Consider the following 18423-nt stretch of genomic DNA (forward strand, 5'->3'; position numbering starts at 1 on the left):
ATATATATGACGTGCAGTTACCCATGCTGCACTATGGTTGAAATCATCGACAAAAACTTATTGAGTCGAAATTGCTAATTGAAAATCATTTTTGGTAAAAACCGTTGCGATTTCGATCTTGATAATGGCTTAGTTCTGGGCTCAATAATTAAGCAGGCCTATAATAACTTGTTAAATTTTCGCATTTTATCGTCCAACGTGGGAGAATGAGTGATTATAAGTCAACGGGTCATCAGGGCCAATGATTTTATATAGGCTTAATAGAAAAGAAAGAAAGAATAAAGTTAAAAAGTGTGTCGTGCAAAACCTGCACATATAAGCATCATAGTGGAATGCAAATATGTTAGTTTTGTCTAGCACGCGAGGAAGTACCCATCTTACTCTTACAACCTTATCTTCAAAGGTAAATTGTAATATTTCATCTCATTTAATACTTGCATCTGCAGATTGGATGTATAAAAGTGTATGTTTTTTATTACTATTTCCCATAGGGGAAACTAATGGACAAAAAATATATCGAATGCATGTTTGCATTTAAATAAATTTAAAAATAACTAAATGAAAAGACGTCGATTCTTCTAAGCGGAAAATTTTAGAAACTTTACCGTTTTTTGTTTATTTGTTTTTGTTGTTGTTTTCTTTTTTGCGAAAGGCGTCGCAGGTCTTCATTGTTTGGATGAAAATTGATAGAAAAAAAGATTATAAAAGAACTGAAAAGATGTAGAAGAGAGCAGGCTCGTAAAGTAATTCTGTACGTAGTAAAGGATAAATACAATGCTAAGACGAATGTATTTTCTAATATAAACTCTATATTTTCACTTATAATCCGTATCCCTACCCAAACTGGGCCCCGCGAATTCCGTTTCGCATAGGGCCCCAAAATGTTTAAGTCCGGCCCTGCTATTTAGTGACGGGTGAATACATAGTAGATAACTTGTTATATATATATATAGTCAACCCACGGCGTAAGATACGCCGCTATTTTGCAGGGCCGGCCATAGGCCACAACAACCTATCCGACCGCAGTGGGCCCCACACTTTCATAACTTATAACAGATTTCTTGCGGCCGCCTGATTTACCAGGAGCTCCTGGAAATCTCCTGAAATTATATAAAATCTTTTGAAAACTGATACAAATCTCATGAAATATATAGACAAAAATTGTCATTCAATATGGAAAAACGCCAATCCTACGGGCGATAAATAAAAACGGCATTATGCATTAGCCGTAATTGTGTAATCTGGTGAAAGAAGCTTCTCGCGCCTCAAACTAATGAAGAATTACTTTAGTTCAACAATTCTCGTAGATAGATTGAAACATTTGGTAATGTTTGCTTTTGAGCGTGATCTATGTATGAAATAGCATTTTCATGATACACTGTATGACTCGCTACACGCAGGGTTCGTAAAGTTCGTGGGATAACTCTATCCGCAGAAATAAAAGTGAGCTTTACTACTTCTCTTTTTCTAGCGAACGTGGTCATGCATCCAGAAACGCGTTTAAATGTGTGCTCCCATTACTAAGCAGGAGGTGAGAAGTTGCCAACACCGCCGTTGCACTAGGTTGATGATTTGTACAAACCACATCATCAGCACTGACATAATACAGATATCTCTGACAACTCAGTATCAGCCGGTTCTCTCCTTCTTCTTTAACTTGCACTCGTTTTGATATGATGACGTGTGCGCAGTGAATATCTGGATAATTCCTTTCTTCATCTCAGAATGCAAATAAATCGCTTGGTCCTTCGCGGTCAATGCCTATGTACCGGTAGTAATAAGCCTACAGAGCTCATCTCCAAGATGTCTGAGGGAGGCGCGGAGACACATTTTTCTGTTTGGGGGAGGGGGGCGGAGAGTCACAAAAGTTGAGAAACAATAAATAGCTAGGTAAATGGATGAGGGTAGGTTGGTTAATTTGTCTCCATACTCATACATCAGTGTAAAAAAAAAAGAAAAGTTACAAAACATCTAGCCTCAAAATTGGGACGAAGACCACATTGAAAATATAACTTATAAATCTGACTACATTCTAACAGAGCTCAAGGACATTGTGAACTCTTTTCTACAAACTCGCTACCCTAACAATCAGTGGATCAGAGTTTACACGGATGCTTCATCTCTTAAAGCCACCACAAATGGAGGAGCCGAAATACTTTATAAGTATATATCGAGTTGCCCGATGAAGAAAAACTAGAAAAATCCCTTGCAACTGGAGAACTCTGACAGTCACAGAGCAGAAAGGGAAGCACTAGAATTAGCAGCAACCACGCTAGAAAATCATCCAAGTACCCCACACAGTCAGATTGCGATGCGAAAACAATCCTCCAAAGCTTGGAAAACTCTGATACCTCCTATACGGAACGTCTCAAAACAGCACTTATAAAGTTAAACAACAAACAAACTGTTATTCAATGGATAGGCCTACCAGCACATATTGAACTAGAAGAAAATGAGAAGGCTGACACACTTGCCAATTGTGGGAGAACAAACACACAATTAAATATCTCTCTCTATCTAGAAGAAATGAAGAAACTAATAGTGAATAGAATAAATGAGAAATAGACAAGATCTCATCAGAATTACTAGAATAATGACGCCTACTTAAAGTTATCCCGACAATATCAACGTTCTAATTTTTCCACCCAGAACCGGATACAACAGAATCAGGCAATATATGCTCCGGAAGCTCAAAATTGGACCCAGTAAATCTGCCCATTTGGAGTGTCACCAGAGAATGCTGACCATGTCCTTCAAAACTGCATTTTTTACAAAAAGGCCCGAACAAGACACTGGCACCAAAACACCCATAATAGAAAGAAAACTATATGGAGAGCACCCTGGTTTGGAAACCACTGCGCAGGTCATCTCATCTAGTCATCTGAACGAGGGAACGCGGAAGAAGGTCGCAGTTGAACCTTAATACTGGGGTGCCTAAGCAAAACTTAAATCTACATTTCCCAATCTTCCCTTGAATATATGCAATAATCTTATAAAAATATATATTTAAAACTTCAATGATTTGTAAAGATGTTGACTAGACCTAAATCTAGAGGCCTGCATCTTTATGAGCAAGTAACATTTTCAAGGGAGCCAAGCTTATACAATTCTATTTCTCAATCTAGTATTTGTGGATGCTTTTGTTCATTTTCAGCTTTTTGTTTCAAAGTAAAAGTAAAGTAGCTACACTTAGAGAGAAATGCATTCCAACAGACACAGCGTTGTTCAAAACTCTGGGAAAGTAAGTGCTTCAACTCGTTTTCAATGCGATTCATAACAACATAAGAGTTCAACCATTTAGACTTTAGACAAAAAGCAATCTCATTAATATTTAGCACCGGTACAATCATTTTGAGCGATTTCATGATTTTAGGTACCGGTAGCTCATTAAATGGAAATAACTTATGAACGCTAAAATGTCAAAACAAACTATTTGGATTTCTAATCACTTCATAGAAACTAAATGTAGAAACTGAAAAAAATAAAACTGAAGTTGAATTTGAGCTGCCCCAGAAGAAATTTGGAGCTAGACCAGAGCTAACTACAAAGCAAAAGCTTGAACTCAGTAAAGCGTTTGGAATTTTCGATCCCAGGGGATGTGGACTTATAGAACAGAGAGGTTTCATGCTAGCGATGAGAGCCTTAGGATTCGAGCCGAAATTCAGTCAAGTGGATGATCTCATTGGTTAGTATTTATGTCTTTTTATTGAGGCATATTGAGTTGTTTTTATTATTTTTATGATATTCTAAATCATAATTATAAAATGTGAAGAAAAAAAAAGAAACTCTTTCTAGACTATCTTATCTTCTTAACTTATCAATTACAGACGATACTTCAAAAAAGAAAATAATTACTCCCTACGCATTTCATGTGTCAATCTAGTCATGCACGTCAATCAGTGACTTCAACGCTTCTAAGTTGCTTGTTTTCCTTGCTGATTTAGGCGTAACCTCCGTGAAGGTGCCGATTTAGACAACCCATTCACTAATACACCATGGAAGAAGGAGCACTTTTACGAATATTTGTTCTATTACATACTAATAGAATTATGCCTCTTTTTCTGAGTATTTTATGTTTTTTTTTATTTGTAAATTATGGTTTAGTGTTTTATGAATTAATGATACTTTAGTTTTTATCTTTCTGTCCTGTAGTGTCTCTAAGTTTAGTGATTATACTAATGGTGTTATTCTTATTAAATGTGTATGTTTATTATAATAGACTATAATGAGCTAAATCTATGTTGTTGTTTTTAAAGCCAGGTAGAGGAGTTTCTGATTGGTAAACAGTTTAAATCTTGAGTTGTTTTTTCAGCTATGAAATCTCCAAAGTATGAAATATTTCCAAGAAATTAGGTCTAAAAACAAAGATATGTTATTTCCAAAATAGTAGTTCACACAGAGAATTTTGGAGATGTCACAAATTATTTCCATAAGTAATAGTAAATATACATATACACGTGACATATTTAAGTGAATTGAACAGTCAAGACAAATTACAACTAATTCCCACTTCCTAGATCTATATGTACATGAGTAGTTTAAATTCATCAAAATAAATATCGTGTTCTATTTCTGTAAGGAAACCATAAACCTAACCACAAAAGAACATAGAAAACCACGCCTACTTACTTTGCAATAAAACTGAACGATAGAGGTATTTGGACTCCTTACAGTTATAGAACCTTGCATTTATTTATTCACAATATGTTTGCTTAGAGAACTGCATCAAAATACTTCAAAAAATCTATAATTAGTACCGGTATAAACAAAGTATGCATATAATCACAAGCATGAAGAGAAAAAAAAAAGGGGGGGGAGGTCCTAAATATGACAATAACGGCAACAGAACTACAAGAAGACAAAAGAAGTCACCATTATACACCATGCAAAACGAAAACTGAATAATACTAGTAAACAAATCATCATATCAGATTAGACTAAGCCACCTTCCCGTCTCAGTGGAACTGGTCTTTAAAATCCTGAGATACCACCGGTATCCTTTGAAAAAGCTCAAAACACAATACAGAATCTTTCTACAGAAGCAGTCATTATGTATAACAATGTAATTAGATCATTGAGTTTAGGGTTTTTTGTTAGGACTGACTGATGAATTAAATAGGAGAGATATTGATTCATGGAGTGTAAGGTGTTGATGAAAAAATCTTTTCTTCCAGCTTAGTTTAACGTTGAAAACAAACGTATCTTTTCTGCTGAGCTCTGTACAATAATTATTCGGATAGTTTCAAACAAAGTTTTCAACAGTTTGGATATGGAAGGAATGTTAAATGATAATTCATAACTCAATAAAAAATTATTTTCATTGAAAACTTTGGTTTGAATTATTTGTTTTAATGCCAGTATTAATTGTGTGAGGAAGGTAATTGAATATGGATGAGATTTAATATAAAAATAACTATCCGATATTTAAAGACTCTTTTAACTTGTGCATTTCAGCAAAAGTGACTGGACGAACTGACAATGAAACATTGGATTTCAAAGATTTCTACAATTTGTTGACAGTTGTAATGACAGGAGATGATTCCAAAGATGATGTAAGGAAAGCATTCAAAATGTTCAGCTCTCCAGAAACTGGGGTGATATCTTTAGAGAATTTAGAGGTAATTAATTTAAACTAGTGCTACTACTTTTTAGTATAAACACATTTTACAAATTTTATTGTGTTTCACAATGCCTTTATTAACTGACCTTGTGTCCTAAATCAATTGATATGCATTCACCACTTTTTATTGCCCCCCTCCACCCAGGTCATAAATCATGAACTTGGACAAGATATATCAAGAGAAAAATTACAGGAAATGATAACTTTTGCAGACAAAAATGGAGATGGTGTAATTGATCTTCAAGAATTCATTGCCATGATGGAAAGGCCCATGCTGGAGTAGAATACTTTTTTTTTTACTGGAGATGAAGAAAATTATTTATCTTGTGCAATTTGTTTTTTTTATAAATGGCATACTATAAACAATTTACTGATGTAAATTTTTAAGAATAAACTATAAAGACATTTATTAGAAAACATCCTTATTTTTATCTACAGACAAAACAGCATTACTTTTTTGAAATATAAACAAGTGTGTTGAAAGCAATTTTTAAACACATTAGCAACATGAGAGATGAACAAAGATTTTAAAATGATGGCCTCACTAGTCCAAATGGATTTGATTTGAGTTGGATTTTTGGCACATTGGCAAAATTTAGGCCATGATGTGCCCAAATAGTCCAAATGGCAAGACGGTAGCAAAGGTTGGATGTTTCTAGTTTAACTACTAATGGGATGGTGTAACCGCTTAACACTGATGTAAAATAAGCACATATTACAAATTATGTTTATGTGAATTTATTTTTTTTTAAACACACACACACACACACATATATATATATATATATATATATATATACCTAAGCATTTCTTTTATTGTATTCTACATTTCATTTTTGTTAGTACTTACAGAAAGCAGAATGAAATGTTACTATTTAAATTAATAGAAACAAAAACCTAATGAAAAAAAACAGAAAAATGTTTATTGTGGTACCATAATAAAATTAAATCAAAATGATGAAATACTGATACTGGTTCTTTTACCTTTAAATGAAGGGCATGGATCTCCAAGAGATCTTGAAATATATATTAACTGTAAGCTATTTTTTTATTTAAGGAAATATCTTAAAGAAAATGAACTGACATTGTGTTATTCTGTGTTTAATACAAATATACATCTTTTGTATTGAAAACTAAAGATAAATCAAAATATTGGTGAAGATAATCAGAATTTACATTTTTTATTTTCTATTGTAGATTTAAGAAAAACTTATTACTTCAAATATGAATTTTCTAAATGTAATTTTCATATAATATTATACAAATATACATTTTTTTGTTTCAAAAATATCTTTTACAACAACAGAATTACATACATTTCAGGTATACACTATTTACACACTATTTACAAAAGATGAGAATCAATCATCCAGTTCAAGCTCCAAGTCTTCAATCTCATCCAATATTTCTTTCTTTCTCTCTAATTTTTCTAATTGTTCTTTTTCTGGATTTTTAAGTATTCCACTTTTAATTTTCTCTTCCAAGTCCTCAATTTGTCTCAATTTCTTTTTTAATGATTTAATTTTCTTGGAGATCACATCTTTGGTAATAACATCGCTGCTGGGTGCTTCTAAATTTTCGGTTCTTATGGGTGCATCATTTTGTTTAGAATTTTCAATTGATGATGTGCTGCTTATATTTTGGGTTTGTTTTCGTTTTTCTTTTCTTTTTGCATTTTTCTTTGCCGCTTTGGAAAGTACATTTTCCGGTACTTTTTCTGAATCTTTATTTTTAGCTATGCGCAGTTTTTCTATATCATTTGGATTCAAACCTATAGGGTAATCTGGTTTACTTTTTGCCCATTGCGTTCCTTTGGTTTCATATCTGAAATTGTTGAATAAGCAGGCTTTAGGTTAAACAAATGAATAAGTATTAAGGGCAAAAAGAAACAAACATTTCTAGTAAATATTTTTTCAACTATAGTTATAAATGTATTATTTTTAGACATTTCTTATGGTCCTCATCTATTTAGAAAATCATTCATATTATCAGAATGTAGAATTATTTATCTTACATCAGGTATGCATTTAATAATTGAAAAATCTAATTTTATCTAACAAAAAATACAATCTTATTATAATATAATATAATAAAATTCTTTTTATCTAGCTATACAACTTTTTGTTGTTTTTTATTCTGAAAATAAAACTTTCATAAAACAACAAGGCTTACAAAGGCAATGTGGCTCTAGTGTTATTGCTATGTCTATGACTACAGAGTGCATTTTTTATGCTGACTTCAAGTAATTAAATTGTGATGAGAATTTAAGGTGACAATCATCCTAACAGGTAATCTAGATTTAGGTCTCCTACCTTCTAATATTCAGAGAAGAAAAGAAATAATTATTTTACAAATTTGTTTTAACATTAAAATAAAACTTACACAGGAACTTCCTCTTGTGGAATATAACCATCTTTCACTCGTCTTGGTTTTCTCCAAGTACCATCAGGCCTTTGTGTAGCTGGTAATATTAATTCTCCTAAAATAAATTTAAGAAATGAAAAAATTTAATACACTCGTTTAATTTACTTTTTTTCCCTGCAAACTATAGACTTAGACTTAGGTCCTCCAGCGCCATTCGGCAGCAAGTTGTCTCCATAAAGATCTGTTGTTGGCAATGTCTGAAGCCTCCGCCCACCTGGTGTCCACTGTTCTGAGATCCTCCATAAAGGTGTGGTGCCAAGTAATATGAGGACATCCCAGTTGGCGCTTTCCTCGTATTGGCCTGCATGTCATCGCAACTCTTGGTAAACGTAGTTCATTTAGTCATAGAACATGTCCCGCAAACCTCATGTGACGCTCTGTCACAACCTCACTAAGTGTTCAACTCCCAGTTCAGCAAAGGATTTCCTTGTTTGAGACCCAATCTGTGTAACTGAATTCCAAACTCGCGACTGGCACAAGATGTAATAAAACGTGACCTCAAATCAGTGAACATCAATGCTGACAATTGGGAAGACATAGCTTAGACCGCACCAGATGGAGAGAGACAGCAACCAAGAAAGCTATGGAAAGCGAAAGTACATGGGTCTCAGCTCTGGAAGAAAAACTTACAATCCGAAAAACGGCCAGCTCCTCTACCACCGAAGCAAAAGCTACCTTAACCTGCGCTATCTGTGGACGGGAGTGTCTCTCCGAAATAGGGCTCCACAGCCACATGAGGAAGTGTGCTCTAAGATGAACCATAGTCGCTCTACGACTGAAGGAGGCCAATGATGATAGTTATCAAGTCTACTAGAGAAGTAGACTTGATGCTGAAGATGACATTTGTTGTGCTATTACAAAGACTCCCAACAATAATCCAACCTTCGAACTAACATTGGCGCATTTACACATTTGTAGCAATGTAGTTTACCTTTATTAAATCCTCTATGTTTCGCCATACTTTTTCAAATAGCCACACAAGTTTGCACATGGAAATGGTGAATACACTTAGAAAAGTTAATAAATGCAGGTCATAAAATATAAACTTTTTGTTAGCAATTTAATTAAAAAAACTAATTTATTTTACACTAATTACAATCACATAAAGCTTTTAATTGCTGTTTTCAAATTCTAACAATTGAAAATATGTGCGTCATAAATCAGATATATATACATTACGATAACGACTTTATAAAATTAGCAAATTTCAATTTACCTATAGATGCCTATTATCCAAATAAAAAAATTATGGTTGGGGGTTGCTGCCTAGTGGGAAATCATATTAGGGGGTCGCGGCACTAAAAAGGTTGAGAAGCGTTGTACTATAGTACTACAGGAGGAATAGTCTATTTTTTATTATTATTTTTTATTATTAGAAGTAGACTCTTGTCTTAGACTTAGATCTAGTCTTAGTTAGCTAGTTAAGACAAAACTTACGTTAGTAGGGACTAGCGGCTGAATAGCCTGATAGACAGTGTAGCGCTGCCACTTGAGTAACATTCTTCAAAAGGCTGAAAAGGGCCTTTGAACTTTGAATTTGATGGGAAGTTTTACCGGCTAGCCTAGTCACTAGACTATATTAGTAGATTGTGTAGATATAAATCTAGATTATAGATAGATCATTAGTCATTTTAGTAATTAGTATAAAAAATTAGATTCTAGTTAGAATTAGATCTAGTCAATCTAGACTTTAGTAGAGTAGTTAGAGTCTAGAAATGTTGAGTTGAATCATGAACATGAATGTTCATTACGTTCACATCAGATCAGTGATCACACTTACACGGTAAACTGTAACTTACAGTACTTACACTAGTAGTTACAGTCATTGAATTGACTTGAGTGTCTTGAGACTTGAGTCAACAAACAATTATAGTAGTTTATTTATTTCAGACATTACATGAATTCGGACATTCGCTGTTTTTTGTGGTCATTAAATAATTATTTTAATATGTATTATAAACTATAATGTATTATAAACTAGCGCGCTGTATCATGTGCTTGTCCATTTTCCAATGATTCTAACCCAATTTCCTTCCATTTAGCTGTCTTTTTATGTAAGAAAAACGAATTTCAAATTTGTAAGTCAGGTTGTTGTTTTTTTCCTATGTTACCCGGATGACTTTACCTCTTCCTAGAGTTAAGACTATATTTTTGAGTCTATACTAATGAGCCCGGCAATATTTATTCTGTTTTTGGAGCTAATTTATTTGATTCATAAGCCAAGTTTTCTAATTTCATACCAAAAAAAAATTAATACGGTGTCCGAATTAAATTACGATTTGCTTACCAAAATTTATTTCGGACAGCCAGTTTTGGACATCAATAAAAATGATCTTATATTATATTTGTTCGTTTGTTGTTGTTTTTTTTTAATAGAGAATAAATGGGCAAATGTTTGGAGTGAGCTTGGTACATTGAATGAAGTTAAATGCTCAGATCTAGACCTACTAGATAGATCTAGATTTATATAGAGAGAATATAGAGGATTCAGTTAGGCAAGAATGGCTATTGTAACCTGTAGTGGCCTACTATACTACAAAAGATCATCTGTATTCGAAATTTATTAAATTAATAAACAAAAAAAACACAAACATTCAACACACATCTAATCATGCAAACCCCAAACATTCAACACACATAAAATAAACAAACATAAAATGTAAGTCTAAAAGTCGGTGCAGAAATCACTATCCCAGTGACCTTATTTTGGTAGAATAAGTGTGTTCATATTTTTATTTTTTGTGTTCGTATTTATGCATAGTTTGAAAACATCGTAATGATTTCATGTGAGGGGCTATGCCTGGGGATCTTAAAATTTAGTTAATGTTAATATAGAATTAAAATCTGAGTTTATTGATGCCTAAATATAGAGACTGTCTGAAATAAATTATGGTGTCCGGAATCAAATAATGTGGGTCAAATGTGTCCGAATTAAATGAAAACACACGGCCTCTTTGACCTTAAATATAATAACAAATATAGAGTTTGGAGAACAAATTGTTACAAATATAAGTAGTCATCCTTATTCTCATTTAACTAAAGAAGATTTTGATGCACGTCATTTTCTTCTCTATGTCAAACCATTGTAAAATAATGCACTGTCAAAGTCAAACTTTCAAATTTGGGCCTATAGGATAGGTGTCCGAATAGCATAAACTACTCTAGATCTAGAGGAGGCTCTTATAGTTTGAACACCCCATCAGATTCTCCTTTCTAAACGGGTCGCTTTTTTTTGTTTGTAATTCATTTGTTTTTATGTTTGGAGCTAAAATCGACGATTCGGGACTGAGCATGTCCAATTTTAGATAAGTTCTGGTAATTTTGTTCCGTTTTTCCAAAGCAGATGGCAGTTATTTAGATTCTCGGTAACCATGTATGTTAAGCTGTTGTTTTAACCTCCCCCGGCAATTCATACCCATATAAGGGATGAAGGCTATATCATGAGCCTGTTTGATCGTAGGCTGATGGGCATATCAAAATAAGCTTCCAAACATCTTTAGAAAGACATTCCAATCACATTTATACCGTTAGCTGTTAAATAAAATTAAAAAAGGGGGTGTCCAAACAAATAATAATGAATTCAGCTCATTCTCCTTTTTGAACACAGCAAAATCGTATTAAGAAATATTATTGGGATTAATAAATCTATGATTTTTTTAATTAATAAACATGACCTAGATAGAGATATCTAGAATATATAACTTATGAATGAAAGAAAAAGTGTGGGCTGCTAATTTGAAGCCAGAGACCATGCCCACTGCATGTGATCACGCAAGATAAGCTGGCGGTAAGGAGAGGTATACACTCAGCGAGTTAAGTCACAAACTATCCAACAGGCAGTGGAGGGAAGGGGGAGAGAGTCATGAAAAGAATTAAAAAAGGGGGTGTCCAAACAAATAATAATGAATTCAGCTCATTCTCCTTTTTGAACACAGCAAAATCGTATTAAGAAATATTATTGGGATTAATAAATCTATGATTTTTTCAATTAATAAACATGACCTAGATAGAGATATCTAGAATATATAACTTATGAATGAAAGAAAAAGTGTGGGCTGCTAATTTGAAGCCAGAGACCATGCCCACTGCATGTGATCACGCAAGATAAGCTGGCGGTAAGGAGAGGTATACACTAAGCGAGTAAAGTCACAAACTATCCAACAGGCAGTGGAGGGAAGGGGGAGAGAGTCATGAAAAGAATTATAAGCATCTATGGGAGGGAGGGGATGTTAAGGTGTCACAAAACGAACATCCAAATTATGAAAACAAGAAGAGGGTCCTTGGATGGGAGTTAAAAGAAAGACAGAGAAAATACAAGTAGCCTAGTAGAAAATATCATGTTTATTAAATTAAAATAATTAATTTATAGCTCTATAATCTATATAAATTTATTTCTGTTTCTACACATAGATTATATAGGTATTTAAATAAATAAACTATACACGATATATATATATATATATATATATATATATATATATATATATATATATATATATATATATATATATATATATATATATATATATATATATATATATATATATAAAGAGAGAGAAATAGAGAGAGTATATGAGGAAATAGACTATAAATACATATTGCAAAATTGAATCTACTTCTTTTACTACAATCTAAATAATTTTTAAGTAACACCGATATAATTTGGGAGGGAGGGGATGTTAAGGTGTCACAAAACGAACATCCAAATTATGAAAACAAGAAGAGGGTCCTTGGATGGGAGTTAAAAGAAAGACAGAGAAAATACAAGTAGCCTAGTAGAAAATATCATGTTTATTAAATTAAAATAATTAATTTATAGCTCTATAATCTATATAAATTTATTTCTGTTTCTACACATAGATTATATAGGTATTTAAATAAATAAACTATAGTAGATTCTTATACCTGAACACCGACTTACGGGAACTAGGTCAAATTTTTATTTTATTTTTTTATTTGGTGAAGGTTTAACTTACAAAAAAACTGAAAGCAGATTCTTATTCTGCAACTAAAGGACTATAAAAATAGCTGTATTCCTTTGAATTGCCACTCATAGTCAAGATTTTATTTTAAAATAAAGTGGGTCACTTCATGCTCCTATATTGAACGCAGTTTTTGGGCTTTCTCCTCACTTGGACAGTGAGCACCGTCATTGTACACCACTATGTAATTGCTAATAAATTATATCTGTGTTACTTAATTTTTTTTTAGATTGTATTAAAAGAAGTAGATTCACTTTTGCAATATGTATTTATAGTCTATTTCCTCATATACTCTCTCTCTAACTCTATATATAGAATATATTAATATATAATATATATTATATATATCGTTTATTATTTATATACCTATGAAATCTATGTGTAGAAACAGACAGAAATAAATCTATATAAATTATATATCTATAAATTAATTATTATAATTTAATAAACATGATATTTTCAACTAGGGCGACTAGGCTACATATTGGCTACATGTATTTCCTCTGTCTTTCTTTTAATTCCCATCCAAGGACCCTCTTCTTGTTTTCATAATTTGGATGTTAGTTTTGTGACACATTAACACCCCCTCCCTCCCATAGATGCTTATAATTCTTTTCATGACTCTATCCCACTTCCCTCCACTGCCTGTTTGATAGTTTGTGACACTAAACGCTTAAGTGTATACCTCTCCTCACTGCCAGCTCATCTGGAGTGATCACATGCAGTGGGCATGGTCTATGGCTTCAAATTAGCAGCCCGCACTTTTTCTTTCATTCATAAATTATATATTATAGATATCTCGATCCAGGTCATGCTTATTCATTGAAAAAATCATAGATTTATTCATCCCAATAATATTTCTTATTACGATTTTGCTGTGTCCAATGAAGGAGAATGAGCTGAATTCATTATTATTCGTTGTACACCCCCTTATTAAATTATATTTAACAGCTAACGGTATAAATGTGATTGGAATGTCTTTCTAAAGATGTTTGGAAGCTTATTTTGATATATCCATCAGCCTACGATCAAACAGGCTCATAATATAGCCTTCATCCCTTATATGGGTATGAATTGCCGGGGGAGGTTAAAACAACAGCTTTACATACATGGTTACCGAGAATCTAAAAAACTGCCATCTGCTTTGGAAAAACGGAACAAAATTACCGGAACTTATCTAAAATTGGACATGCGCAATCCCGAAGCGTTGATTTTTGCTCCAAACATAAAAACAAATGAATTACAAACAAAAAAAGCGACCCGTTCATTGAAGGAGAATTCGATGGGGTGTCCAAAATATAAGAAGCTACTATAATGTAACTATAGATCTAGAGTCTAGACTTGGAACAATAGAACTGAATTTAAGCAAACAACTAGATCTAGATCTACTTTTGAACTACCATTAGCCTCAAGGCGGAATTCAATACTTTATTCTCTTGAAAGATATAGACTAATAGATCTAGATCTATAAAGTGTAATAAGAAAGTAAGACTGTTTAGTAACGAAGTGTAAAATCCTACCCGTCTGTTCGTCACGAACAACACCTGTGCGTTCCGCCATCATTATAAAGGGAAATAACTACAAAAAAAAAAAAAAAAACTTGTTCTTATCTTGTTCGGTTGTTTTGTCCTAACTTGCAGATCTAAAATTCACTGTGGCGATTTGTGCTAAATCTAGATTTACATCTAGATAGATTTATACCAGTGATTCCCAAAGTGGTCTATAACACTTGATCTATATTAGTATAGAAGACCGAAGATAAATGAGGAATGCAGTATTTCTCGTGGCTACACAGCCCCAGCTGTACCCTTGTCCGTACATATTTTAAATTGCCACATCTAGCGCTGGCATAACCATTGTCCGCCGGTAGTCGAATTAAATTTTCTTTTCGCCGTCTACTCTGTCCTCAGCAGCGGATTTTGTTTTGGTCTCAAATGTGTATCCCGCAGCCTTTGTAAGTGACCTCCAGCTGTCTCGTTCTGAAGCCGCATGCAACCGTGACGAAGGTGTTGATGCAACCCTGTTCTCGCTTCTATGTCAGCTAAGGCAAGTTGGTGTCGTAAGCTGGTCTTCAAAGCGTTTCCGTGGGGCACCCATGTAGCTTTGTTACGTTGACCACCTTTAAGCTCACAAAGAAAAAAAAACTGCTTTTGCATACGTTCGTCCCCCATACGGGATACGTGTCCTGCCCATGCGGTCTTAGTTGCTTTCTGTATAATAATACCCATGTCTCGAACCATATAGAAGGGCTGAGAGAACCACTTTTAGGTAGACATTGATTTTTGTAGGCAGGCGAAACGATTTATTGCTCCAAACTCTCGCATGGAGGCGGCCAAAAGCACCGGCCCTAGCCAGACGATTATCAACTTCCCTTGATAGCGATGCGTCATTTGATACTAGGCCTATATGCTTCTAGAGATGTGAAGTGGTCTACCACGTTAAGAGGTTGTCCATCTTTGGAGATCTTTGGGGTTAAGTAGGTTTTATTGGGTGACTTCTGTTTTCCCGAGGTTCTTCTTATGTAATACAGACGTTACTTCAAAAAAGAATATGATTACGTCCTATGCGTCATGCCTCTAGTTTATAGATAATATTATATAGACCCCTAAAGATCTACCGCGGCGGGCGACTTCCAAGGGGTCTACGGAAGGGAAAATGTTAATTTGGGGGTCTATGAGATGTCATGATGGGGGTCTAAAGTAGGCCTAACAGGCCGATCTCAAGTGTGACTGTCAATCGCGAGGCGTATTGTAGCCTACCAACGTAATATGATCTTAATGTAGCTAGACCTCTTGTAGTAGGTCTTGTAGTAGGCTTGTTATGGTTTTAAATAGGCTACCTACCTTGGAGATATTATCTATGATGAAGGAACCAAACCTGAACTAGCCTACTGGCCAGATCTGCCCATAAGTACTTGCAAAACTCAAAACACCAGGGAAAGACAAGACTCATAGCTCTCGACATTAAAATCAGACTGATGTGCTTCCTGCAATCCTGGTCATGGCCACATTCTTATATACTTTCGAATGTTGGACGTAGCCTAAAATGCAGATCTACAGAGGAGAATCCTAGCTACAGAAAGATACTAGGTATCACATAAAAAGGCTGCACCACAAGCGAGGGGATAGGAAACAGGATTTTTTTTTTAATGTTTCTGGATCTTGGGCGCCGACTGAAGATCTAAGACTAAGACTGCTTTATTGATCGTTATGGAAATTTGTTGTGATTACAAGGACTCTTTTCATAAAAAGACTACACAAAGAAACATACACATAAATAGAACAGACACAACATAACGAGTTCATTGATCGACTACACACAGGCATCTTGATTCTTTTCATGTTTCCTGATCAACGAGTGGCGTTGATATAGTCTGATCGAGCAAGGAACGAACGAGTTTTTGTACTGCTCTGTTCTTGTCTTGATTGACAGAAGTCGCCCACTTCGCGACGACTTGTAGTTATGATGGAGCGTGTGACTGTTGTCTTTCAAAATTTTTCTAAGACATTTTTGTTCAAAAAGGTCATTTAAATATGGTGGTGTAGTAGGCCTACGTGTGATTTTTGATGCTCTTTTTATAATGTTGTCTAAGCGGCGCGACAGTTTAGATGAAGCGTTGCCTTGCCAGCAAGTTATTCCATATGTTAGCAGATTTTGCACAGTCGCGCAGTAAAAATTATTTTAAAAGCTATTGAGTTTGTATCTCTAGAAGAGGATCCTAGCAATGGCCTTAAGATGCTACAGAAAGATCCTAGGTATCACCGCATCACTTAGAAACATAATTAATATAGCCTAGCAATTGGATCCCACGATTACATTCTAACCACTGGCAAAAAACGCAAACTTTAACTCTATGGCCATATCACAGTGTGACAAAATCCCCAGGCTCGCAAAGAACTACTTCAGGAAAAAGAAGAGGCAGACAGAGAACGCGACGGAAAGACAAAATATTAAGAATGGAGAGGCCTAACACATAATGACATTCTATCCCAGGCAAAAGACAGAGAAATGAAAAAATACGGTTAACTAATTGGGTGTGACCCGACAAAATAGCGCTGACTAGTATATGATGTGTATAAATGTACCGGATTTTAATAAATGAAGGTCTTAAGCAGCATTTTATTTTTTTGAGGTCTCTATCTTCTTCAATATTAATATTTTTGAAGTAACGTCAGTATTTAATAAGATAAGATATAAAAGTATGCCATATTTGCAAAGAAAGAGTAAAATTGTATCTCATTCTCGTTTTCACCAATGTTTAAAGTGCAGGATTTCCAAAAATGAAAAAAAAAATCGTGGTTATCTGCGGCATCTCTTGCCGAAACATTTCTTAACACGCATAACGTTTGTTTAATCTCAGGTAGTGACTGACCAATTTTGCCCGTCTTTGTCTAACGCCATCACAGTTCAGGAGTGTCAATTAGGATTGAAGGCCACCTCTCCCAAGAACATCCTCCATGAATGAAGCACATCAACCCATCCTTTCTCTCGTTAGGGTACATCATTTGCCATGACAACAATAGTTTGTACGCCAAAGACGAAACCACAGAGTGGAATGCTTGAAATCGAGTTCTGGACAATCTACCACGAACAAATAATTCAGCGGAGGGATGGAACCATATGCATTTCAGCTGACGGTTATCACCCCCAAAGTATACAACTTTAGACGTCTTGCAGCTATATTGCCAATGTACGAAAACAAGCCTCTGGTGGATTTTCTACGTAACATTTCAAACAATTTAACTTAGTGAAAGTTGTGTGTGTGCGTGTAAGTTTGGCAATTACGAACATATCACTTTTGGAATGTAAATAAAGTATGCATGTCCTTCTTAGTTAAATTTATACATCAGTGGTTCCTAAACTTTTCCCTTAAAATAACACTTCGCTCATATTTTTAAGGTTAATTCCAGTGGTGGCCTACTGAATTATTATTCTCAGTAGTTCGTGGCACACCTAATCAGACCTCGCGGCACATGTTTTCTAGAATCAATAGATCTATTTAGTTACCGTACGTTAACTTAACATAGTCAGCTAGCTCCGGGAAAACCATTACAAATTATTTTCTGGACATTCCAATTTCTCTAAATCTTTTGTCCATATTATCATTTACTAGATCTAGATGAATACGAGAGTACCGTAATTACCTTTATCATTGGCATGAAAAGAAAATGGTGCCATGAACGTTATTACTTTATTGTGCTCAGAATTACAAGAAACTTCTTAACTCTATTCTTTGGTTGTTCTTGGACATCTTAACAAAAACTACAAGATTTGCTGAGCTTTTGCTTCCTTAACTAACCAGTACCTGTAATTTAGACAACAGTTCTAGGGAAAGTCCTTGGCCTCGTTTGGAATTACACTATAGTTCTACTTCACTTGGCCATAGAAAAAAAAAAG

The 18423-nt window shown here is 34.3% G+C and overlaps 2 protein-coding genes across 2 annotated transcripts; one reads left to right on the plus strand and one right to left on the minus strand.

Annotated features, from left to right (window-relative positions):
• The first annotated feature begins 390 nt into the window (after positions 1–390).
• On the plus strand, positions 391–6583 carry LOC106051575 (uncharacterized). Its single transcript, XM_013206776.2, has 5 exons — positions 391–403; positions 3155–3241; positions 3457–3685; positions 5455–5618; positions 5766–6583. Exons 2-5 carry the CDS (start codon positions 3200–3202, stop codon positions 5901–5903), a joined length of 573 nt encoding a protein of 190 aa, XP_013062230.1. The 5' UTR covers positions 391–403; positions 3155–3199; the 3' UTR covers positions 5904–6583.
• LOC106051576 (partner of Y14 and mago-like) lies at positions 6522–14906 on the minus strand. Its single transcript, XM_013206777.2, has 3 exons — positions 14547–14906; positions 8003–8099; positions 6522–7444 (listed from the first exon to the last, which is right to left on the minus strand). Exons 1-3 carry the CDS (start codon positions 14587–14589, stop codon positions 6982–6984), a joined length of 603 nt encoding a protein of 200 aa, XP_013062231.2. The 5' UTR covers positions 14590–14906; the 3' UTR covers positions 6522–6981.
• Between the last annotated feature and the right edge of the window lie 3517 nt (positions 14907–18423).

Source organism: Biomphalaria glabrata, chromosome 1, assembly GCF_947242115.1.
Source record: "Biomphalaria glabrata chromosome 1, xgBioGlab47.1, whole genome shotgun sequence".
Classification (NCBI taxonomy): Eukaryota; Metazoa; Mollusca; class Gastropoda; family Planorbidae; genus Biomphalaria; species Biomphalaria glabrata.